Here is a 26,344-nt window from a genome sequence, read left to right on the forward strand (position 1 = left end):
AGCCCAGAGCCCGACGCGGGGCTCGAACTCACGGACCGCGAGATCGTTACCTGGCAACACTTAAGAAATTTGACCCATTTTCCGACTTCAGCCAGGTCACGATCTCGCGGTCTGTGAGTTCGAGCCCCGCGTCGGGCTCTGGGCTGATGGCTCGGAGCCTGGAGCCTGTTTCCGATTCTGTGTCTCCCTCTCTCTCTGCCCCTCCCCCGTTCATGCTCTGTCTCTCTCTGTCCCAAAAATAAATAAACGTTGAAAAAAAATTAAAAAAAAAAAAGAAATTTGACCCATTTAAAGTATATAATTAAGAAGTCTGTTTATGTAAACTTAGTTTTCACTTCTTTAGCCATAGTAGTTCTATATAGTGCCTCTCCATTCTGGCAAACTGCAGGAGCCTATTTTTTTTTTTTTTTTAATTTTTTTTTTTCAACGTTTATTTATTTTTGGGACAGGGAGAGACAGAGCATGAACGGGGGAGGGGCAGAGAGAGAGGGAGACACAGAATCGGAAACAGGCTCCAGGCTCTGAGCCATCAGCCCAGAGCCTGACGCGGGGCTCGAACTCACGGACTGCAAGATCGTGACCTGGCTGAAGTCGGACGTTTAACCGACTGCGCCACCCAGGCGCCCCATGCAGGAGCCTATTAATTTATGAGTGTTAGACCTAGTTTTCTTCCCCAGTGCACAGAATCTTGCATATAATAGGCTTTCATTATAAGTTGGTTGAATTGTTTTCAAAGTCTTACTAAAAGTATACCTGTTCCATAAGGTATTTCTCTTTCCATAAACCAAATCTTTGTGTATTCTTTGATACTGATTTTTTGCCTTTCTTTGTTTTTTAATTTTATTTTTTAATTTTAAATATATATTTATTTTGGGAGAGCGCAAGCGGGGAAAGAGCAGAGAGAGGGGGACAGAGGATCTGAAGTGGGCTCTGTGCTGACAGGCTGACATCAGCAAGCTCTATGTGGAGCTCCAACTCAAAAACCATGAGATCATGACCTGAGCCAAAGTCGGATGCTCAACCGACTGAACCACCCAAGTGCCCTGAGTTTTTAACTTTTTAAAGTAATCTGTACACCCAACATAAAGCTCAAACTCAGAACCCCAAGATCAAGAGGTACATGCTCCACCGAATGAGCCAGCCAGGTGCTCCTGACTTTTTTACTTTTTTTAAATTGTTATTTTGTATTGTTTCTTTACTTTGTTAGGTTATCAGAAGTAAATTGTCTTTTTTGCATGTTATTTTGTTGTGTACATGTTAATCATTGACTTAGACGATTAATAGAGTGACAATAAGTTCTGGTTTGCCTGGGACAATCTTGGTTTGCATTTCTTGTTAGGGCTTAATTATTAATAATTTCCTCTTTTACTCTCAAGAGTAAGCCGAGAGTGTCTTGGTTTAGATAATAAATTACTTACCTGTACTCAAAAACTTTTAATTGTGATTTCACAAAATTTAACTGAAGGGGAAAAGACAAAGTTTAGATGAATTTTTTTTACCTTGTATAACATATTTTTTCATTTTAATTAAATGAGATGTTAAATTATAAGTCTGTTTCTTGAATATTGATTAATGGAATGTTGCTTTTTTTTTCTAGGTATTTTAACAGTAGTGATAACAATTTACAATATTGGGGATTGGATTATCCACCTCTTACAGCCTATCATAGTCTTTTATGTGCATATGTGTAAGTTTTTTGTCTTTAATGTAACTCTAAATGTTTATGCGCTTAACAGGTTTAGTAAGAAACTGTGTGATCTGGCTTTGTTGAGTAGAGGACAGATTGTTTGTACCTACTTTTGTATTGTGGTTTGTAAAGCATTATACCTTTGCAGTCAGGTTGTAAGTTAACTATCAAAGTTTGAACATTTCCATAATTTCTTTGGAGGATAGGCTAGAAAGAAATGTAAAAATCTACCTTTGTTTTGAAGCACAGATACTAGTAATTACTCATGGACTACTGACAAATACATCTAATATGGTTAGTTGTGTATGCTTTTTTTTATGGAATGGTCCACAGTGAATGAAAAAGATAGAGGTCCAAATGGTATTCTGACTAACATGTCAAGTTAGAAACTCTAATTACTATAGTGTCTCACTTAGGATTTAAGATCAAGGTTGGAATTCCTTCTCTTTTAAAGAAATAGAATGGTTTATAGAAGATTATGAAACTTCTGTTTGGTGGAGACTCAGTTTTGCTCTTTTTTTTTTTTAATTTTTTTTTTAACGTTTATTTATTTATTTATTTATTTTCTTCTTTTTTTTTTAAATTTTTTTTTCAACGTTTATTTATTTTTGGGACAGAGAGAGACAGAGCATGAACGGGGGAGGGGCAGAGAGAGAGGGAGACACAGAATCAGAAGCAGGCTCCAGGCTCTGAGCCATCAGCCCAGAGCCCGACGCGGGGCTCGAACTCATGGACCACGAGATCGGGACCCGGGCTGAAGTCGGACGCTTAACCGACTGAGCCACCCAGGCGCCCCAGTTTTGCTCTTTTTTAAAAAAATGTTTATTTATTTTGAGAGATAGCATGAGTGGGGGAGGGGCAGAGAGAAAGGGAGAGAAAGAATCTCAAGTAGGCTCTGTGCTGTGTGGGGCTCGGTCTTATGAATCATGAGATCATGACCTGAGCCGAAATCAAGAGTAAGATATTTGACTGAGCCACCCAGGCACCCCCAGTCTTGCTCTTTAATAGTATCCCATTTCAGACTTGAAGTGTGCTAGCAAAAATTTGAGGAACTTATTCATATTACTTTCCAAGCTCAAATCTTATTTGGTTTTTATTTTTCCTTTATTCATAGTTTGTGAAAATTAGCTTCCTGGATTAAAAATAAGTCCCTAAAGTTTATGATAATCAGATATACTTTGTAGTGCTCAGAGTAACATAATATGGTTGAAAATTTAATTTATCTTTAAAAATTATGTTTACTTTTATGCAATGATTTATAATGAGTAGCTATTGCTGATTGTTATGATAACTGAGAAGATTATAAACTATAAAACATAATCCTTTGGTCAATACTAGCATATTGTCCTTTATAAAGTATGTGTTTAATAAATGAAACATGACACATCAGATTGTTTTTATACTGAAAGAATTGTGAAGGTAGGGATTTTTGTGACAGGTTACATGGTTTTGTTGGAAGGTGAGTGAGATAGACCCTGTGTTACAGCTTAAGTCAGTTTCACATGATTAAATAAAAGAGTGAAGCGTAAGAGCAATGGCCACTTCTTGAAATAGATTCATATGTCTTCAGATGTTCTTATGGCTAAAAGAGATGAGTAATACTGTATGTGTATATATGCTTTGATTTTTCAGGGCAAAGTTTATAAATCCAGACTGGATTGCTCTCCATACATCACGTGGATATGAAAGTCAGGCACATAAGCTCTTTATGCGTACCACAGGTAAGAGAGCAAAGGAGTTGATTCTCAAAGCACATTTTGATTTTTAAAAAAATTGTGAACAAACTGATAGAAAATTCTATTACTCTTATTGACTTTTAATATTGTGTAACTGTATGTATACATATGTATAATACATAATCAAATGTATATGTAAGCTGAAAAACAAGAGAATAGGAATAATTTCGGGTGCTTTACATTTATTATTATCTCAGTTCTTTCAATACCCAAATGAGCTAAATACTGTTACTATCTTTACTTTAATCTAAGGGGGTGGAAGCACAGTTGAGTGATGCTAATAGCTTACCTGAGGTCAGATAGCCATAAATTGAAGTTTTAGTTGTTTACTGCTGCGTTAATATCTTTATTCCAAATTCCTTTCACCTTTTTTTTTTTAATGTTTATTTTTGAGAGAGAGAGAGGAAGAAAGAGAGTGAGAAGGGGAGGGGCAGAGAGAGAGAGAGAGAGGGAGAGAGAAAGAAAAACAGAGTCCCAAGCAGGCTCTGTGCTGTCAGCTCAGAGCCTGACACGGGGCTCAAACTCACAAGTCAGGAGATCATGACCTGAGCTGAAATCAAGAGTTGGACTGACGCTTAACCGACTGAGCCACCCAGATGCCCCTCACCTTTTTCTTAAAGTAAACCTTGTGGTTATATCTTATACATTGTATTGCTGTGCATTTTTGCTAAATTAAATAATCCATTCAACAGGTATATATTGAGCATGTATTATGTGCTCTTCTAAGAGCTTGAAAGTAGTAAGATTAGGTTTCTTTAAAAGCTTTACATGATTTAGACTTTAATGCTCTGTCTTGGCCTTTTCCTTCATTAGTCTGAATTTAGTTGGAGTTTGTTCTCTTCATCATTCATCCAGTCATGAAATCTGAGGCCCAAGAGATAATCTGTCTTGCCTGTCTTTCCCTGTGCCATACCATTTTCCTTTCCTCACAGAGCTTTAATCCTCTCTGAACTGCATACTCACTGGAGGATTATTTAGCTTCTGAACTAATACCTGTATCTGGGAACTCACAACCTTTAGAAACAGTCTGTTGTATTTTCAGAGGGCCCCAATCACTCAACATTTCCTTTTTATGTTGAACCTCCACTTGTCACTTTAGGTTCTGTTTCCTTAGGCTACATAGAACAAGTCTGATCCTTTGTACACCTAACACCCTACAGACATTTGAAGTCACCTCTTCTCCAGGTTAAATATTTTTAGATACGTTAGCTATTTCTTAGATGGCCAGCTTGTTGAATGTGATTATGGTTTGAGGCCTCTGGTTGTGCTCCTTTGAATATGTTCCATTTTGTCAGTGTCATCTTAAATGTGGCATCTGGAGCTGAAAATAGATTGCATGCTTCTAAAACTGACAGTTTACTGTCATTTACCTTATTCTGGACACTGTAGTTAGCCTGGAACAACAAAAAAAATAGTCTCGTTGGGTAGCTATGTTGTACTGTTGAAGAACTTAATGTATTTGTATTTCTTTGTTCTAAAAGAACTGAACATTCCAAATTATGAATTGGTTTTTTTTTAACTGTTTTTTTCAGTTTCCTCCTTACCTGGGTCTGTCAAGCTCTTTATATGCATTAACTAGCAAAAGTTTATGTAGTTTTATAAATATTAACATTTAAAAAGGATTCTTATATGAATTGCATCATTTGAGGTATACTTCATACCAGAAAATTTGGAATATACAGATGCTGGCAAAAAAGTGTTGTTTTCCTTTGCTTTGAGTATCCTTAAGTCTAAGTCAGAGCAAAGAGGGAATGAATTTTGGATACATCTAATTGACTTAATGTGTGAATTTATTAGAGAAAATTACAAGACTCTTAGAGTTGTAGCACCGTAACAATTGAAATTAGGCACAGGTGAAGGGAACGGACAGGGTGTAAAGGCTTTGTCCAGAGTGGGTGAGAGCCTCCTGTTAACAGAATTTCCACTCAGGGTTAGAGTCGGGGGAGGATGGCTTTTCATATGTTATTGAAAATCCCAGCAGACCCATGTTTAAAATGATTTGGTTGCTTTTTCAGTGTTAATTGCTGACTTGCTGATTTATATACCAGCAGTAGTTTTATACTGTTGTTGTTTAAAAGAAATCTCAACTAAGAAAAAGGTAAGTTTTAAAGTTAACCTGACATTTCATCTCTGAAATGTTTTATTAGCTTCACTATTAAAGTATAGAGCTTACAGAAGCCATGCTTTGGGGAATAGGCTATTGTAGAACAGTGATTCTTTTGTCAATTAAACTTACCTTAGACTAATAATTGCAATGTTCAACTGTAGTAATAAGATGCCTGGGATTTAGATGTTATGTACTGCTGGATTACATAGCATACCGAATTTATGGCTTTACTGATAAATCTGAATGGTTTGTGGGAAGGAAGGCATTTTGAAGAGTCGGTGTATATTGTCTTATTCCCACTTAACAGATATTCCTTCGGGTCATTTTATACAGGTTAATCATTAGATTGACTTCTTTGATTTGTATATCTACACGTGCTTTCTCTGACAAATACCTGTTAGTGATTTTTTTCCCTTATTACTGAGGTATCTTATGTCACCTCCATGAAAACCTCAGTGTTTGGAGAAATATTTTATAAAAATAATTTATAAAAATTTTGATAAATTACAAGGTGAGAGGGAACATTTGCTGTGTTGAATCAAACAGTAGTCTTACTCCGATTTGAGTCACATGACTTTTTAAAAAAATTTTTTTAATGTTTATTTATTTTGAGAGAAAGAGAGAGAGTGGAGGAGGGGCAGAAAGGAAAGAGAGAATCCCAAGTAGGCCTGGCACTGTCAGCATAGAGCCTGACATGGGACTTGAACCCATGAAACTGTGAGATCGTGACCTGAGCTGAGATCAAGAGTTGGATGCTTAACTGACTGAGCCACCCAGATGCCCCTGAGTAACGTGACTTTCTTATTTCACAATGTTTTTCTTTACAGGTTGCTAATGCATTATGCATATTGCTGTATCCAGGCCTTATTCTTATCGACTATGGACATTTTCAGTATCCTTTACTAATTTAAAAATGAAGTCAGATGCGTATTTTGAGATCTAGGCTCAGGGTGTATAATGTTGTCATCCAGTAATGTCTTACTTGCTAGGGTACTTGCTTATTTAAACTGTTTTTCACAATATGATAGAATGTTTTCACCAAGCTTTTACTTTAAGAGTAAAGTACAGATTTATTGAAAGTAGAATTGCTTTTCTTATACCCTTTTGGCTTGGGAACAAAATGTTGGTCACTGATGAGCTCTTCTGGAGACCTGGAAAAAGAGTGCCAAGTATGCTTATGCTCTTCTAACTCTAAAGAGGTGTAACATATCTTCTGTCTTTTGTACATGTCATCTGACACTGACAGAAAGGAAATAGTCATCGAGTTTTTCGAGTTTTAAACCAAGATGTTTCTCTAACAGATAGCAGTAACTGGAAGCTTCAGAGAACTAAAACTGAATAATTAAAAGCTATGTGGATTTTATGTGTGTAATTTTTTGATATGTAAAGTAAGGAACATTCAAACAAATCTTAGAGGAAAGTTGATAAAATTTGGACATGACCGTCCATTTTATCTTCTGATGTATTAACTATTACTGTCTGTCCCCATCTGTCCCACAGCAACATGATCGATTGATAGCTTTTCCTTTTGATGCCAGTCTGTTTTAGTTATAACAAAATTAATATGTGTATTTGTCAAAGGATTTACAAAAGATTAAATCAGAGTTTTTATTCTGTCCACTTTCCTAGTTGCCTTTTTTGTTTTTTTGCAATCTGGGATCATGGCCATCTGATAACTCTGATAATATCAGGAACGCTGAAATAAAGAAAAAAAAGAACAACAACAAAAAAAGTTGTTTACGAGATTTTAAGAACTGTATTTACTTTGAAATGTAACACTCTTACAGAAAAGTGCACAAAACGTAAATGTGTGTCTCAGTGCATTGACAAACGATTACCGGGAGTCAAAAAATAGAATGTTGCCAGGATCCAAAATCTGCACTTGTACAGCTCCTAAGTACTTCTCTCTCCTCCTTTCCCAAAGATAGCCACATACCAACTGATAACACTATAGTTTAGTTTTCCCTCTTTTCTGGACTTAATATAAAAGAGACAACACAACAGGTATTCCTTTGTGTTTTGTGTTTTTGGTTCAACATTTTGTGAGTTATTTTGTAGTTGTGTGTAGCTGTGGTTTGTTCACTTACATTGCTCTATGTTCTATTGAAAGAATACACATAATTTTGTTACTCATAGACATTTGGATTGTTTCCAGGTTTTGGCTATGATGATATGTTGCTACGAACAGTCTTATAAATGTCTCTTTGTACACATATAAATATATTTCTTATGAGAGAAATTGCAGAGTTATAGGGTATATTACATGTTTAATTTTAGATATTCCTGAGTGGTTTTTAAGCATGGTGTACCACTTAACATTCTTGTTAGAAATGATGTTAGTGTTCCAAATACTCATCTTCATCAGTAGTTGGCCATTTTCGTTTTAAACATTCTGATGAATTTGTATCTCCTCTGTGATTAACATCAAACTCTTGAAGCTTTTGGGATTATGTAATCTGGTGGGGACACATTTTTTAACTACTATGTATTTTATTTTCCTCATTTATTAAATGGGGATAATAATTACCCTTTGTATACTTTTTTTTTTTAAGTTTGTTTGTTTATTTAAATAATCTCTACACCCAACATGGAGCTGGAACTCATGACCCTGATCTCATCAGGAGTTGCATGCTCTTCTGAGCCAGACAGGCACCACATTTTGTGTGCTTGTTTTGAGAATTAAATGGATTTTATTATTTATAGCATTTAAAACAGTACCTGGGAGATACTAAGCTCTATATGAGTATTTATTGCTATTATTATCTGTTGTTCTTGCTGCTGCTGTGGCTGCTTTTAACTATTTTTTACTTTTTTGGGCTCTGAAATGATTTGTTCAGGCATAGGTATTTGTGACAATTATTTTGAATACTCTATGTGTCATTTATTTTGAAGACTCATGTTCTTGAGTTCTGGGAAATTCTCGGGTTTGATGATTTTCTCACTTTACTCTTTCTTGAGCTTATTAGACAGATGTTAGAGCTTTCATCTCTGTGTTGAGCATCTCTTTGTCTTTTGTTTTATGGTTTACAAGATTATCTTGACTTTATCTCTAACGCTTCTGTTAAGTTTCATTTGTTTTGTTAATCCTATCTTAAATATGAATTTATTCTTTTTTCTACGATTCCCTGAATTATGTCCATTCTTCTAGGGTGACTTTTTTCCCCCTTTTCCTTCTGGTTCTTTCTCTTGTCATAGGTTTTTCTTAAATGTGTGTCTCATCCTAGTGTATCTGTGCTTATTTAAGAGTAAGACAGAAAAGAAAGCTGCATGTGAGTTCTCTGTATTTGGCCCACTATAAGGTAAGTGGGCAAGGGGCTGGCCAGTACACTTTGGGGTCCTTAAGTGTCAGAATGTGGAGGTTTGGCACTGTATTGTTAACTTATACACTAGCTGCCCTAGTGTATTTAGTGTATATAGTTTATTACACTTCTTTGGAGAAATATTCCTTCTGTTCCCTGGGGGTAGGGGGTGGGGTAGTGGTGGTAAATATTTGGTTGCCAGATAATCTCTACACAGGAGTAAGATGGGATTTGACTTCTCCATCTAGGCATTTTCACTTAATCCTCTTGTTTTCTTTTCAACATGTTACTCAAGCACCCTAACCTTCATGGTGTTTCCTGAGTGGTCTAGGGGCTTGCAGAGTAGATTGGCTTCTTGGTTGCTTGGGCCTCCTGTATGCATTTTCTAAGCTCTGGCTTCTTCCATTCTATTTTATTTGTTACTGCTTCTGTGTCCTTTCTGTCTTCTAGAAGTGTGTTGAAATCTTTATCTGTTGTAACCCATCTTCCTATTCTTTTTTACAGCTGTGAATATTTACTTTTAAAAATTCCCTATCATTTTAAGGGGGTCTTGGGAAGGAGAGGAGGGCAAACATGAGTGCGTAGCTACCATTTGAGCTGAAAAATCTAATTGTAATGTTGTTTTGCTATAATAAGGTTATTAGTTTCTGATCAACTTATAACTTACTATATTGATTCATATTATAGAGGAGGTATAGTGATAATCAGTATGTGTGTGTTTTACTTTGGAGCATTGTTTTCTTGTCTAGATTTTGGTATGTTATTATAGTAATAGTGTGAAATAGTCTAGCAGAAACAATGCGACGTGTTAACTACTTAGTGGTCTTTAAACCTGGAACAAATCTGTTGCTCTATTTAGCAGTCTGATTTAATATATTTGAGGCCATTATATACAATTTCAAATTAGTTTATGACTTCAATACTTTAAATTTCTGTTTAGAAATAGCTTTCATTGTATATATTGTTTTAAAATCACATAAGAAATATGTTCTATAAAATACAAGATCTATTTGTTTTAATTATTGAGATAATTTCCTTGACACAGGAACATATATAATTCTGTGAGTCTTGGCTTTGCTTTGTGGGGTGTTCTTGGAGTATCTTGTGACTGGGACCTGCTAGGCTCGTTGGCATTTTGCTTAGCTATAAATTATAAACAGATGGAACTTTACCACTCTTTGCCATTTTTTTGCTTTTTACTCGGCAAGTGTTTTAAAAAAGGCCTGAAAGGAAAGGGGTGAGTGGCTTTTACACTACAGAATTTTAAAAATTACTTCAGAGAATTTATTTGGCATACTTACCAGGGAGAAGGTGGTCTTTCATTTTGCCTTTAGGTGACTTCTTATTAATGTGTTGGCTCTGAGGTGAGTTGGAAGAGAGATTGTCATGTTCTGTATTATTTTAAATCTTCCAAACTAGAGAAATATTTTGATCTATGTAAATTTACTGGAGGTAATGTGGATTGGCTCTTGTTAGAGTATTGCTATAAGATTTCATCCATTTAGAGCATATTATATTTTATACTTACTAGAAATACATCCCAGTTTGACATTTTTTTCATGGCTGATTGGAAAGGCATCTAAGTTAAATGTTAATTAAGATGGTGATAGTCTTTTTGTTAGAGAGGTGTACATCTTAATGATTGTGAATTGCTTAACTCTTATTTGACTACATATTAAACCTTTTTTAGTAGCATAGATTTATTATTGCTGTATATTTGTATTTATCATCTTTAGTGAGACTGAGACTGATTTCTTAGAATTATTAACCTTTCCTTGTCTACTGGTCACCTTTGTTTTTGTTCTAGGTTTGTATTGTTAATTAAGCTAGCTTGTACAGTTGTAGCTTCCTTCATTCTCTGCTGGCTGCCATTCTGTACAGAAAGGGAGCAAACACTGCAAGTTCTAAGAAGACTCTTCCCAGTTGATCGTGGATTGTTTGAGGTATGTTTAAAAACTTTCTTCTTAGGGCACCTGGGTGGCTCAGCCGGTTGAGCTCAGTTGGTTGAACCCAACTCTTGATTTCGGCTCAGGTCATGATCTCAAGGTTCATGAGTTCGAACCCTATGTTGGGCTTGGTGCTATGCAGAGCCTGCTTGGGATTCTCTCTGCCCCTCCTCCTCTCTCTCTCAAAGTAAATAAACATTTAAACAAACAAAACAACTTCTTTCTCATTGGGGCACCTGGGTGGCTCAGTCAGTTGAGTGTCTGACTTCGGCTCAGGTCATGATCTTGTGGTTCGTAAGTTCGAACTCTGCATCAGTCTCTCTGCTGTCAGTGCAGAACCCACTTTGGATCTTCTGTCTCCCTCTCTGCCCCTCTGTCACTCCCCCCAATAAATAAACATTAAAAAAAAAACCCTAAATTTTCTTCTCACTCTTTTCTTGTTACACTACCTGTGCTGTGAGTCCTGGGGATTTCATGTAGAAGACACACAAGGTAACTTCAGCTACCCTCCTTCCAGTCATTCCTTGCCAGTTATTTAATCCAGTATATAATCTAGCTCAGCTGTCATTTTCTAGTACATTAAATGAATAGATAATATTTATGCCATCATGAAAGCCATAATTCAATTATACATTTTTATAATGAAATAGGATCCATAGTGAAAGACAGCATGAGAAGTTGTAGCTACAAAGTTAACAGCTTTGTAATTTTTTGGTTTATATTCTCTTTTTAGTCTTAGGAAATTATTTATTAAACTAATAATCATGTTTGCTTCAGCAAGATCTCATAATTCCTTATATAACCTTCATCCATAGTAATTTTTAATGAGAATCTTTCATTTCATTTCATTTAATGCTAGCTTAATCACTCTTGTTAAACTTTTATTACATGGATAATTTGATGATTTAGATTTAGTAATTAAATTAAACAAACCATTTTTCTGAAACAAAAAGGCCTTTTAATAAAGTTAGACAGAGACAACATATTTAGAGATAATTTGCTTTTGATAAACATTTCTTTTAAAAAGAATTAGAAAAGTATATCTTTCTAATTTTTGAATATATAAATTGCTCTAGATTATCTTTTGGTGAATCTATAGGAGGATGGAACCAGCATTTTGAAAGAGATAAGAAAAGAGTTTGGTGTTGTGATGGAATAGGAATGTGTGACTTGTATGTTGATGGGGATACTGCTGCTACTGATATTGATAATCACAAATAATCACTATTATTGTCACCACTCTTACTTACTAGGTGCCACATACTTCACATGTGGTTTTATTTGATTCTTACGATAGCTCTGACTGAGGTATCTATTGTATCCACTTTATAGATTAGAAAACTGAGGTCAGATGGGGCGCCTGGGTGGCTCAGTTGGTTAAGCATCTGACTTTGGCTCAGGTCATGATCTCGTGGCCTGTAAGTTTCAAGCCCCACGTCAGGCTCTATGCTGACAGCTCGGAGCCTGGAGCCTGTTTCAGATTCTGTGTCTCCCTCTCTCTCTGACCCTCCCCTGCTCACGGTCTGTCTCTCTGTCTCTGTCTCTCTCAAAAATAAAGATTAGAAAAACTTTTAGAAAACTCAGGTCAGAGATTCATGTAGCTTGTACATGGCAGAGCTGTGGTTTGAATTTTGAAAATTGTGTTCCTAACTTCTTTATATTTCCTCTAACCTTAAAGCCTATTTAAATTTTTTTTTTTTTCTTCCATGTTTTTATTTTATTTTTTGGGACAGAGAGAGACAGAGCATGAACGGGGGAGGGGCAGAGAGAGAGGGAGACACAGAATTGGAAACAGGCTCCAGGCTCTGAGCCATCAGCCCAGAGCCCGACGCGGGGCTCGAACTCACGGACCGCGAGATCGTGACCTGGCTGAAGTCGGACGCTTAACCGACTGCGCCACCCAGGCGCCCCTAACCTTAAAGCCTATTTAAAGAAAAGTTTAATTCTCCATCTAAACTGCTTGGTTATTTGCCTTGTTTCTATTTCAGAAATAGTATTTATCATGATAATTATAAAAATGAGTATCATAATGTTTGATGGGGTTGCTGGTCACCTCCATTCACTTGTCCTCAAAATCTGAAGAGTATTTTCTTTGATCTGACAGAGGGAAGGAGGGTGGTACAGTTGTCAGTGATGGTTACTTTCTTGATGTTATGCTTACACAGCTGTGAGTTAAGCAGCTGTGTAGAGGATGGGTTTCATGAGCAGAGAGCTATAGTTACAAATTTAATTTTGAAAGTGATCCTACCACAACTGCTAATGTCTTTAAATGCCTTGATTTATTAGCAATTAACTCTTGTCATTGTTAGTTGCTAGTAAGTTATACTTGAGATAATTTCAGGTATGTGATAAAATGGGTCAAAAATGTATGTTGTATAAATTAGGAAAAAAATAAGATTTCCTAGAAAAATTTCCAAAGATGAATAAACTTCAGTATTTAGGGATCGTGTACTGTTGTTTGAAAAATAATGAACATTTCTTGGGAATGTCTAGATTATGGTTGGCTAGTGATATAGGTCAGTTTGCATTGCAAAAAATGAAGAAGTTTTGTGTGTATGTGTGCGTGTGTGTGTGTGTGTGTTCCATGGAGAGTTTAATCAACTTAGTTATAAAATTGTGAACAAGACCTTCGTGTCTCAAAAGTTTAGAGATTATGGGCTGTACCTCGTAGAGTTTAATATTTCTTTCAGTTATATCAGAATGTAAAATTTTTAAAAAAAATATTTATTTTTGAGACAGGGAGAGACAGCATGAATGGGGGAGGGTCAGAGAGAGAGGGAGACACAGAATCTGAAACAGTCTCCAGGCTCTGTCTGAGCTGTCAGCACAGAGCCTGACACGGGGCTCAAACTCACAGACCAGACCGTGAGATCATGACCTGAGCCGAAGTCAGATGCTTAACCAACTGAGCCACCCAGGCGCCCCTCAGAATGTAAAATTTAACAAATCTCTTTTCAGGATAAAGTAGCCAATATTTGGTGCAGCTTCAGTATCTTTCTGAAGATCAAGGAAATTTTGCCACATCACTTCCAGATAATAATCAGGTAAGAGATACAAAGTTTGTATATAATGTTATATAAGCTTCTCTCTAAAAGTGTTATGATAATAACTCATTTATCTGACATCATTAGGGAATGAGATGTTTTTCATTAGTGAATTTTCCACATAACATAAACCTATCGCTCTACACAACAAAACTTTTGTTTGTAATATTTTATGTGATAATCTTTCTGGATTGTTACCTACTTCCCTCCCCCTTAAACAAAGTCTACTAAATAGGATTAAACACTGTTTTGAAGAGTCATGATTTTCAGTGGTGTATATCAATCTGGGTTCAATCAGAAGAATCAGTAGGAGGTGTGTGGGTGCATGTGAATTTATTACAAGGCTTTGGTTTATACAGTTGCGGGGTCTAACTGAAGAGCGTGGAAGTCCACAAGGCAGGCATTCGGGAAGGAGTATCTAAAGGGGAAGGAAAAGCAATTCAAATCCAGTTGCTCTTTGGAATCTGAGTTTAGGGAAGCCCCAAGCCCTCTTTTCTTTTTAATTTTTTTAAATTAGTATTAATTTAATCAACATTTTAAATTAACAGTAATTAACATTAATTAACATTAATAAAAATGTTAATTTATTTATTTTTGAAAGAGAGCGCACAAGCAGGGGAGGGGCAGAGAGACAGAGGGAGGCTCTAGGCTCTGAGCTGTCAGTACAGAGCCTAGTGTGGGGCTTGAACCCTCGAACCGTGAGATCATAGCCTGAGCTGAAGTCTGTTGTTTAACTGAGCCACCAAGTGCCCCCAGGCATAAGCCCTCTTTTAAAAGTCTTCTAGGGGCACCTGGGTGGCTCAGTTGGTTAAGCATCTGACTCTTGATTTTGGCTCAGTTTGTGATCTCACTGTTGTGAGATCAAGCCCCATGTGTGGAGTCTGCTTGGGATTCTCTCTCTCTCCTTCTCAAAATAAATAAACATTAAAAACACAAGGAGGGGCGCCTGGGTGGCGCAGTCGGTTAAGCGTCCGACTTCAGCCAGGTCACGATCTCGCGGTCCGGGAGTTCGAGCCCCGCGTTGGGCTCTGAGCTCAGAGCCTGGAGCCTGTTTCCGATTCTGTGTCTCCCTCTCTCTCTGCCCCTCCCCCGTTCATGCTCTGTCTCTCTCTGTCCCAAAAATAAATAAATGTTGAAAAAAAAAAATAAATAAAAACACAAGGAAAAGTCTTCCAACTGATTAAGTCAGGCTGTTCAAGAATCTTAATTTTGATTAAGTTAAAAATCAGCTGAATAGGGACTTTGATTACATCTGCAAAATCTCTTCCCAGCAACACCAGGATTAGTGTTTGAATAACTGGGAGAATGTGTATGTGTGCATGCTACAGAATGGGTGCTGCCTCCCTCTGTCCTCTAGTTCTTTTGAGAATATCCTGTGTAGCCCACTGTAGGAGGAAGCATACTAGAGAGAGAATTCAGGGAACTGTGGTTCAGCTAATCCAGGTTAACAACGCCACAAAGCCACCAATGGTGGGAAAATCAATTATTGTATTGTGTTGTAATACTTGTCTTCAGGGCTTGCAAAAGCTGTTTGCCATTGTACTTAATGACTCCAGATGGCTCTACCTTTTGAGTTCCTTTTCCTCCTTGCTCATCAGCCATTAGTAGGAGAGGCTCTAGCAGTGGCCTACTCCCTTTCTAACTTGTTCTTTCTGATTTATCATGGGCTTGAAAATCAGGTAATTAACTTTTGTGAGAAGAGGGCCAGAGAGATTCTCTTGCGAGTAAATGTTATGATTGTTTGTATTATATATTGTCCCTTTTATACCTGGTTGTGTTTTCTTAATTTTGAGTGTTTGATAATTGACTTTTAGTTATCTGTTTTTTGATTCTTTTCTATAAATAACATAAGTATTATAATGTTGTTTTCTGTATTATGTAATCATGTATATATTAAAGTGGGTAAATATTTCAGTGCATGGATTTTATTTAAATGTTATTTGGTTTTAAATTTAAATTTTAATAAATAAAAATAGGAGTGCCTGGGTGGCTTAGTCGGTTGTGTCCAACTTCAGCTCAGGTCATGATCTCGTGGTTGATGAGCTCGAGCCCTGCATCGGGCTCTGTGCTGACAGCTCAGAGCCTGGAGCCTGCTTCTGATTCTGTGTCTCTCTCCCTCTCTGCCCTGTCCCCACTCATGCTCAGTCTCTCTCTGTCTAAAAATAAAATACACATTAAAAAATTTTTTAATTTTAATAAATAAAATATAACTTTAATTTTAAATCAACCTAAGTTGGTAAGTAATGTGATCCTTATATTAAAAAAATATTTCCTTGTTTTAGATACTGCTACCAAGAAAACAAATATTTTATTTTTATTCGTTTTTTTAGCTTTTGTTTTACATTTTTGAGCCTGCTTCCTGCATGTGTAAAATTAATACTTCAGCCCTCTTCCAAAGGATTCAGATTTACTCTGGTAAGTTTCTTATTACTTTAAATACTTAATTCTTGCTGCAACTGATAATTATATTCTTGCTCTGAATGGGACTTACTGGACTGAGAAATAATACATTCATTTATTTGGTGAGCATGTATCGAGTGTCTGACATACTTAGGTGCTAGGCTGAATGAATAATCAGAATCTTTCAGTTTAACTCAACAATTATTTAACTTCTGCTTTGTATTAGTCAGTGAGGGAATACAAAGAAGAAAAGAGTGGTGACAGACATGTTTAAATAATTATGCTATAAAGCAGATGGTATTAAGGTCTATTACACATTTAGTGTTGTAATAGTGTAGGAAAGGGAGATACTACTTTGGGGTCAGATTAAGAAAATTTTTTTTTAAGTTTATTTATTTATTTTGAGTGAGTGAGAGAGAGAGAGAGAGAGAGAGAGAGAGAGAGAATATCCCAAGCAGGCTCTGTGCTGTCAGCTCAGAGCCCAATACGGGGCTTGCTCTCACAAACTGAGATCACGACCTGAGTCGAAACCAAGAGTTGGATGCTTAACTGACTGAGCCATTCACATGCCCCTGGGGGCAGATTTTAGACAGCTTCTTAGAAGAAGTGGGATTGGAGCCAAATTTTGAAAGCTGGGCAAGATTTGAGATAGGAAGAGGTTATATAGCAGAAGAGAATGCAAGGCAGGAGGAAGAGCTTGCAGATACAGAGGCGGGAAAGGATAGGGGATGCTAATAATGGTTATTAAACAATGAAAGGTGTGTGTGTGTGTGTGTGTGTTGAGGTTAGGAGAGGATATAGTGAGAGATAAGAGTCAAAAAGGATCAAACTGGGTAAGACTTTGAATGTTGGATTCAAAAAGTTGGAGTTTGATTTGTGTGCCAGAGGAGCCAAAAGACATCTTTGAGGAGAGTGGACAGATATCTGTTTTAGGAAGATGACTTGTGTTAGTTTGAGGATGAATTGGTTATATTTCCTACAACTTAGGATGTCTCTGAATGGGTTCACAATATCCTCCTTGGCTGTATTTCTGTAGTGTTTAAAATTTTGTTCCTTTGTGCCTTGATCAATAAAATGACATTTTATTTATTTATTATTTTTTAAAGTTTATTTATTGATTTTGAGAGAGAGAGAGAGAGAGAGAGGGAGAGAGACAGCACGAGCAGGGGCGGGGCAGAGAGAGAGGGAGAGAGAAAGTCCCAAGCAGTTTCTGCACTGTCAGTGCAGAGCCTGTCACTGGACTCAGTCTCACCAACTGAGATCATGACCTGAGCCAAAGTCGGACACTTAACTGACTGAGCTACCCAGGCACCACTATAAAATGACATTTTAAAAATATCTTTTTAAAATACCAAGAGGGGGGTGGGAGGGAGGAGAGGGTGGGTGATGGGTATTGAGGAGGGCACCTTTTGGGATGAGCACTGGGTGTTGTATGGAAACCAATTTGACAATAAATTTCATATATAAAAAAAAAAAAAATTACAACAGTGGACATTAAAAAAAAAAAATACCAAGAAAATTTAGTTTATGAAAACAAAAGTCTTAGTGGACTTATAAGGAGACAACAATTTAGAAATTATGGTTTCAGTTTGGGGACTGCCACTTATTTACATTGCATTTTGAAAACAAGCCAGCACATAACGGTAAATACTGCAAAAGTATGTATGAGTACCACAGTGTGAAAAGGATGGTTTCATTTCCTCTTTGCTTTTTTATTACCGTTTCATTGACAGCTTCTCTTGTTTCATTCTGAGAGTGAACTCAGCATTGTAAGTCTTTGACAGTTAATATTCTATAGGATTTTTAGAACAGAAGGAATCTGGTTAGTAATGCTCTGATGTCTTCATCAGGCTTAACTTGAAATATTTGCAGGCTTACATGAGATTATGCTATTTTTCTAAGAAATAACATACTAATAAAGGTAGATTTCACAGATAAGCAAATGAAATTTCAGAACTTAAGTAACCGTAGCAGTGTTAGAGGTAATTACTTTTAGGATTATAAACCAGGAAAAACATTTTTTCCCGTATTTTCCTAATTTTTTCTTATTTTCCTAATTCCTATTTCCTAATTTTTCTTATTTTCCTATTTCTGTTTGCTTTTTTTTTAAGTTTATTTATTTATTTTGAGAGAGAGAGGGAGGGAGGGAGAAAACATGATTGGGGGAGGGGGAGAGAGACAATCCACTTGGGATTCTGACAGGTTCTGCACTGTCAGCTCAGAGCCTGATGCGGGGCTCAAGCTCACGAACCGTGAGATCATGACCTGAGCCTAAATCGAGAGTTGAATGCTTAACCGACTGATCTACCCAGGTGCCGCTGTTTGCTGTGTTTTAATACAAGCCACTATGTTTAAAAAACTAAAAAAGATTTATATTAATGACTTCTGTAATTTTATTTGTGTTGATGTTTTGAATTTTTACTGATTACTTCTGAGAACTTTGAAATCATGTCCCATTATAATTATTTTCAAGTGTATTCCTTTCAGTAAAGATTGAATTATTTCTCAACATAAGTCTGTAATTGAGGTAGTTGATAGTGTGAACACTAATATATCTATAGCAGCAAAGTGATTGTCTTTAATTTATTCAAGTAATATTTTTCGAATGCCCTCTAATGTGCGAGGAGGTCCTTTCTAGGTACTGGTGTGTAAGTGAATGGCAGGTAACCTCCCTGTTCTCTTAATTGGGGTTTTTCATGCTAGTGGCAGGAAAGGATAAGCAACAAAATAGATCTGTTAACCAGGAAATATCTGGGAGTGATTAGGATTATTAAGAAAATAGCATTAGGTGAAAAGAGTGCTGATGGATTTGGTTAGATTGAGGTAAGTGACATTTTGAGCCTAGAACTGAATGGCCAGAAGGAGCCATTCACAAGATCTGTGCTCTGACTTGATAAAATGTTTTTCTTTAAAGCATGAACACGTTGGCATATTTGGCACATAGACAGGTATGAAATGGCTGGTATGAAGTGAGTGAGGGAGGCAGTAAGAAATAGGCTGGAACAGGAAGGCAGGACCCATATAGGAGTTTGGATTTCATTCTTAGTGTTCATGGGAAGCTACCTGACGACCTTAAATAGGGAAATTTATATGATCTGGTGTGGTGGCTGAGTGCACAGTGGACTGTGGGAGGCAAGAGTGTAGTTACCAATTAGGAGGCTGTGGCAGGAGTCCAAGAGAAAGATGAGTGTGGCTTAGACCACTCCTCTGCCACCATCAGCAGAGGGCAGTGGAAAGAAGTAGGTAGATAATGTATTTAGAAGGTGGTGTAGATAGGATTCGCTCTGGGTTGGATTTGTGTAGATAGATGTCCAATATGCAGATCATAACCTTCTGAAAATAGATCTAGATAATTTTGATTTAAAACCCCAAATAACAAATGATTACTTTATAAAATATTCAGTATATTTTATTGAAATATACATTTTAAAAACACTAAAATAGATTTGTCTTGCTGGTTTTAGATTTTGAACTTCTTGTCCTTCAATGCTTTTTAATTAATTAAATTAAATTAAATTAAATTAAATTAAATTAAATTTAATTTAATTTAATTTAATTGTTAGAGATTCCAAGGGAGGATGAAGGTACGATTGTTGTGTCTGAAGTATTTAGTAGTTTTGTTTATTCATAACTGAGTCTGAATGAACTTGTTTTTGATGGTTAAGTATAGCTGTATAATCATTGTTTTTTAATAAATATTTTACTAAATTTGAATAAAATTATGCATATTAGTGTTGTGTAGGTATTTTCTTTCTAGATAGAAGCTACATTAAGTTTTAAAATTTTACTTAAAATGACTTTATTTAGATTCATATTTAAACTGCTGTTATGATTGACAAGCTGTTATATCTCATTCTTCCCCCTTTTTCCTTAAAGGTTAGCTGTGCACTATCATTCTTTTTATTTTCTTTCCAAGTACATGAAAAGTCCATTCTCTTGGTATCATTGTAAGTAAAAATGTTTCAAGTATGTGTTTTATTTATTTATTATTATATGTTTATAATATATACATAAATTTGTTACCTACATATAATCACCTGACAAATGTTATGTAGTTGGATAAAATTATTCATAACATTGTATTTTTCCAGAATGATTTCTTACAATTTTACTTCTTTATAAAATATAATATTTTAAATTGAAAAGTCTTCATAGAATTATTACTGACACACTTATTTCTGTTTCTTCATATATATTTTTTATATGCTAATAAAAATATGTCTTCTAAAGAGCTTTTCCTCAGATTGGAGGCTGTTTATCATCTTTGCCTTTTTCATTTCATTCATTTCCACATCTATTCAGTAGCTTTGTTCTCTGTTCTTTCACCTCTTGAGGGGCTTTCATATGTTGGCTCCGTCCTGTTTCTTTTGTCAAAAATCTTTGTTTAGACACAATTGGCCATTCTTAATCAGACTGCTTTACTTTAAGAGCATTAAAATTTTTTCCTGGTCATCACAGTTCATCATAGATATTGGGTGACAGTGGAGGTATATTATCCCAACATTAAAATAGTGTTTACCCAGAACACATTGGAATACTTGAATCCTGCCCTAGATCAATCCCAGCCTGTGACTCTTCCATGCCTTATCCTGTGTTTGCTAGGTTCCTGTGGAAGAGCCATGGACAGAATAACCAATGACAAATGGAAAAAGTATTGCTTTTGTTAGGTGGAGCTTTGGACTAAGATCTCAGTGCAGAGCTTGCTCTGAGCTGGGCTGGCCTATGTGGAAGGCTTCTTTGCTTGAAACAAAACTGTCTCACATCATTGCAGACTACGAGGACAGCTTAGTGTCATCCTCCAAAGTCTAAACCTGAGTTAGTTCCTACCACTATTAAGTGAGGCTTGGCTGACCCTCCACACATTCCTGGTGCCAGGTGATGGAACTATGGAAAGGTTTGCTTTCAAATTCCCCAGAATTTCTACCCCATACAAAGGCAACCCATTCAGTGATCTATAATCTGACCATACATAGTAGCTCTTGGGCCCTGAATTTCTTTTTTTTTAAATTAAAAAAAAAATTTTTTTTTAACATTTATTTATTTTTGAGAGAGAGAGAGGGACAGAGAGAGAGAGAGACAGAGCATGAGTGGGGGAGGGGCAGAGAGAGAGGGAGACACAGAGTCCGAAGCAGGCTCCAGGCTCTGAGCTGTCAGCACAGAGCCTGATGCGGGGCTCGAACTCACAGACTGTGAGATCATGACCTGAGCTGAAGTCGGACGCTCAACCGACTAAGCCACTCAGGTGCCCCGGGCCCTGAATTGCTTGGAGTTCCTGCTCTACAGCTGTACTTATGTCATTTATAACAGTGCATGGCTTTAATATAATTTTGATAAAATATTTTAAAGTTAGCATTGAAAGTTTTTCTTGACCTGTTCCTAGCTAATCTATCGCTAAACAGATATATCATTCAATAAATGTTCAGTGAGTGCCTACTGGTTGTCAGGTACTGTTCTGCACACTTGGTATGTATCCATGAACAAAACAGACAAAAATTCCTACGTTCTTAGCTTTCATTCTCAAGGACAGACACTAATAAATAAAAATAAGAAATTAAACAGTGTGTGAGAAGGTAATAAAGGCCATGAGGGAGAAATAAAACAGGATAAGGGAAGTTGGGAGTATTGGAGGTGGGGTTACAGGAGAAGTACAGGTTGTAATCTCAATACAGATAGGTAGGCCTCACTGAGGAGATATTTGAGAGGACTGGAGATGATGAGGAAATTAGCTGTGTGGATATTTGGGATAATAACATTCTAGATGAAGAGAACAGCCTGTGTAAAGGTCCTAAGATGGGAGTATGCCTGGTATGTTTAGTGAACAACAGAATGGCCAATGTGGCCAGAATGGGGTGGTCAAAGTAGGGGGTAATAGAAGGTGAAGTTAAAGAGGTAACAGAGGTATAAATTCTATAGGGTCTTGTAGGCCACATTAGGAACTTTGGCTTTTATTCTAAAGGAAGTGGGGAGCCTTGGAAGGGTGTTGGGGAATAAGCATGACCTGACTTGATGTTTTATTTATTTTTATTTTTAAAATATTTTTTAATGTTTATTTATTTTTGAAAGAGAGACAGAATGAGAGCAGGGGAGGGGCAGAGAGAGAGAGGGAGACACAGAGTCCGAAACAGGCTCCAGTCTCTGAGCTGTCAGCACAGAGCCTGATGTGGGGCTCGAACTCACGCATCGTGAGATCTTGACCTGAGCCGAAATGAGATGCTTAACTGACTGAGCCATCCAGGCACCCCTGACTTGATGTTTTAAAAGGATCCACTCTGCTTGTCAAATTATACACATTAAATATGTGCGATTCTTTGTGTATCAATTATACCTCAATGAAGTTTAAAAGAAAAAATAAAAGCATTCTGGCTACAAGTCGAGAATAGATTGTATGGAGCAAGAAAACACAGAAACCACTTAGAAGGCTGTTACCATAATCCAGGTGAGAGGTGGTGGTGATTGGGATCAAGGTAGTTATAGTGGAAGAAGTGAGAAGTGGTCATTGTGGATATATAAATAGAGCCAGAAGGGTTTCTGATGATTTGTATGTAGTATGTGAGAGAAAAAGAAAAATCAAAGGTGTGTCAATGGGTTTTGGCTTGGAACTAGAAGGATAGAATAGTGATTGACTGAAGTCGGGAAGAATGCCATTGAAACAGGATTAGGCTAGGTGTACACCTGGTGAGACCAAGTTCAGTGTTGGACAGATCTTTGGATATTGAAGCAGAGATATTGGGTTAGCATTTAGATTTAAGTCTAGGTTGGATATATGAGAGGGGTTTGAGCTAAAGATAGAAATTTAGTAGTTTGTCAGTAGAGAGGACAAAGTCATGAGACTGGATGACATAATCAAAGGAGCGAGTATATATAGAGACAAGAACCAGGGACTGAGTCCTGGGCCACACAATGTTAAGAGGTCTTAGGAGAAGAGGCAAATAGGAATGGTTAGTGATGTAGGATGAAAAACCACAAGGTTGATATCCTGGAAGCTGACTAAAGATATTTAAGGTCATGGGTCACCTATCTTACACCATTCGCAAAAATTAACTTGAAATGGAGTAGAGACTTAAATGTGGGGTGCCTGGATGGCTCAGTCGGTTGAGCATCTGACTCTTGATTTAGGCTCAGGTCATGATTCCAGGATCATGGGATAGAGCCCTGTGTTGGGCTCCATGCGGAGTGTGGTGTCTGCTTAAGATTCTCTCTCCCTCTGCCCCCTGCCCCCAATAATAAAAAAAGACTTAAATGCAAGACCTGAAACCATAAAACTCCTAAAAGAAAACATAGGGAAAAAGCTCCTTGACATTGGTCTTGGCATGATCTTTTGGATATGACACCAAAAACACAAAGAACAAAGGCAAAAATAAATAAGCGGGATGACATCAAACTAAGAAGCTTCTGTATAACAAAGGAAATGAGTAACAAAATGAAAAGGCAGTCTGTGGAATGGGAGAAAATATTTGCAAACCATATACCTGATCAGGAATTAACACCCAAAATATATAAGGAATTCATACAACTCATTAGTAAAAAAAAAAAACAATTTTATTGAAAATGGTCAAAGGACCTTAATAGATACTTTCCCAAAGAAGATATACAACAGGTACATGAAAAGTGTTCAACATCACTAATCATCTGGAAAATGCAAATCAAAACCATAATGAGATATCACTTCACACAGGTCAGAATGGTTCTTCTCAAACAGACAAGAGAGAACAAGTGCTGGTAAGGATGTGGAGGCAAGGGAACTCTACATTCTTGTTGGGAATGTAAATTGGTATAGCCACCATGGAAAACACTGTAGAAGTTCCTCAAAAAATTAAAATATTACTATATATTTTGTATATTTCATATAATTTGAATCATACAATATGTGGCTTTTTGTGCCTGATTTCTTTTATGTAATATTTTCAAGGTTAATCCATGTGGTAGCAGGTATCAATACTCATTTTTATGCCTGAATAATACTGCATCGTATGGATTTACTACATTTTGTTCATCCATGCATCAATTGGTGAACGTTTGAGTTTTCACCTTTTGGTTATTGTGAGTAGTGCCACTACTGCATATTCGTTTGAACATTTGTTTTCAGTACTCTTTTTTTTTTTCAAGTTTATTTATTTTGGCAGAGAGAGAGAGCATGTGCGCACAAGGAGGGGTGGGGCAGAGAGAGGGGGAGAGAGAATCCCAAGTAAGCTCTTTGTTGTTAGCACAGAGAGACTGATGCAGGGCTCAGTCCCAGGAACCATGAGATCATGACCTGAGTGGAAATCAAGAGTTGGATGCTTAACTGACTGACCCATCCAGGTGCCCCAGTGCTCTTGAGTCTATACCCAGGAGTGAGATTTCTGGGTCATATAGTAACTCTATATTCAACTGACTGAGGAACCATGAAACTTCCACAACAGCTATACCATTTTGCATTCCTACCAGTAATGCAATGTATGAGGTTTCCAGTTTCTGTACATCCTTTCCAGTTCTTGTTATTTTCCTTTTTTTCCCCATCCTAGTTGTATGAAGTGGTATTTCATTGTGGTTCTGATTTGCATTTCCCTAATAACTAGTGCTTTTGAGCATTTTTTTAAAGTTTTAAAATCTTTTAAAAGTTTTCTATTTTGATGAAGTTCAATGTATCTATTATTTCTTTTGTTGCTTAGGCTTTGGTGTCAGATCTAACAAACTATTGCCAAATCCAACATAATAAAGACTTAGTCTCATGTTATTTCTAAGAATTTTATGAATTTAGATCTTATATTTAGGTTTTTGATCCATTTTGAATTAATTTTTGTATATGGTATGAGATGGGTTCTTTAGGTGAGTTTTGCTGAAAAGGGGAGAAAAAATAAGAGCAACAGCTGTTAGAGAAAGTAGAGTCAAATGTGAGGTTTTTTTTTTTTAACGTTTATTTTTGTGAGAGAGACAGAGTGAGTGGGGGAGGGGCAGAGAGAGGGAGGGAGAGAGAGAATCCCAAGCAGGCGCTGCACTGTCAGCACAAAGCCCAATTCAGGGCTCAAACCCACAAACTGTGAGATCATGACCTGATCTCACAAGAGTCAGATGCTCGACTGACTGAGCCACCCAGGTACCCGTTTGTTTTAAGATAGGAGAAATCATGGTGTGGGAATGGTCAGCAGAGAGGGAACATTGATGATAGAGGAGGGAGGTAGGAGTTGTTGGAGCAAATTCCTTGGAAAGGGAGGTGGGATAGGACCTAGAGCACAAATGGAACTGGCATTGGACAGATGCATGAGTTTTCATTTTAATAAATAGAGGGAATAGGGTAGATAGGTACAGATGCTGGGGAGAGAGTAGATGTGATGGTGGCATCTGTGAAAGTTCTTTTAATTGCTTCAGTTTTCTCAGTGAAGTGGAAGGCAAGGCCATTGGGCAAGAATGTGTTGGAGCTTTGGGGATTATGAGGAGAGAGAAGGTGTGAATTATTCTAAGGAGACACAATGTGAACAGACTAGAGAAATACATAGTAGGTGTTGGACACACTCGAATATCATGATCATATATTTAAAGTGAAAATAGTGTGGGTAAATGTTTTTCTCAAGAGCAGTTCCTCACTATGGTTGGAATAAGTACAAGTGGAGAGTTGGGTCTTTCCAGGTTTATGGTTTTGTCTAGTGAGGATAATGGGCTTGCTCGGGGCTTGCGAGTGAATGCAGGGCGGTATTATAATGATTGACCTTAGAATTTTTTTTTTAATTAATTAATTAATTTATTTATTTATTTTATTTTTTTTTTATTTATATATGAAATTTATTGTCAAATTGGTTTCCATACAACACCCAGTGCTCATCCCAAAAGGTGCCCTCCTCAATACCCATCACCCACCCTCTCCTCCCTCCCACCCCCCATCAACCCTCAGTTTGCTCTCAGTTCTCAACAGTCTCTTATGCTTTGGCTCTCTCCCACTCTAACCTCTTTTTTTTTTTTTTTTTCCTTCCCCTCCCCCATGGGTTCCTGTTAAGTTTCTCAGGATCCACATAAGAGTGAAATCCAACATCCTGACTTCTCATTTGCTGGAGCTCCTCTCTTCTGGTGATCACATCTTCATCCCTACACCTTAGGGTCATACTCAGGACTGCAACCCCTCCATAATCACAACCCATCAACTGCATCCTG

The 26,344-nt window shown here is 37.0% G+C and overlaps 1 protein-coding gene across 5 annotated transcripts in view; it reads left to right on the forward strand.

The window, feature by feature from the left end:
* Positions 1–26,344, forward strand: part of ALG6 (ALG6 alpha-1,3-glucosyltransferase) — a 67,400-nt gene that overhangs the window by 30,439 nt on the left and 10,617 nt on the right. For all 5 annotated transcript variants that reach the window (XM_040470476.1, XM_040470473.1, XM_040470474.1 and 2 more), the window contains 9 exons: positions 1,598–1,687; positions 3,320–3,408; positions 5,439–5,521; positions 6,358–6,422; positions 9,881–10,066; positions 10,637–10,772; positions 13,734–13,819; positions 16,150–16,234; positions 20,096–20,166. In XM_040470476.1, the coding sequence (XP_040326410.1) occupies positions 1,598–1,687; positions 3,320–3,408; positions 5,439–5,521; positions 6,358–6,422; positions 9,881–10,066; positions 10,637–10,772; positions 13,734–13,819; positions 16,150–16,234; positions 20,096–20,166 (891 nt within the window). The remainder of the gene's footprint in view (positions 1–1,597; positions 1,688–3,319; positions 3,409–5,438; positions 5,522–6,357; positions 6,423–9,880; positions 10,067–10,636; positions 10,773–13,733; positions 13,820–16,149; positions 16,235–20,095; positions 20,167–26,344) is intronic.

Source organism: Herpailurus yagouaroundi, unplaced genomic scaffold, assembly GCF_014898765.1.
Source record: "Herpailurus yagouaroundi ecotype Mexico unplaced genomic scaffold, PumYag 77, whole genome shotgun sequence".
NCBI lineage: Eukaryota > Metazoa > Chordata > Mammalia > Carnivora > Felidae > Herpailurus > Herpailurus yagouaroundi.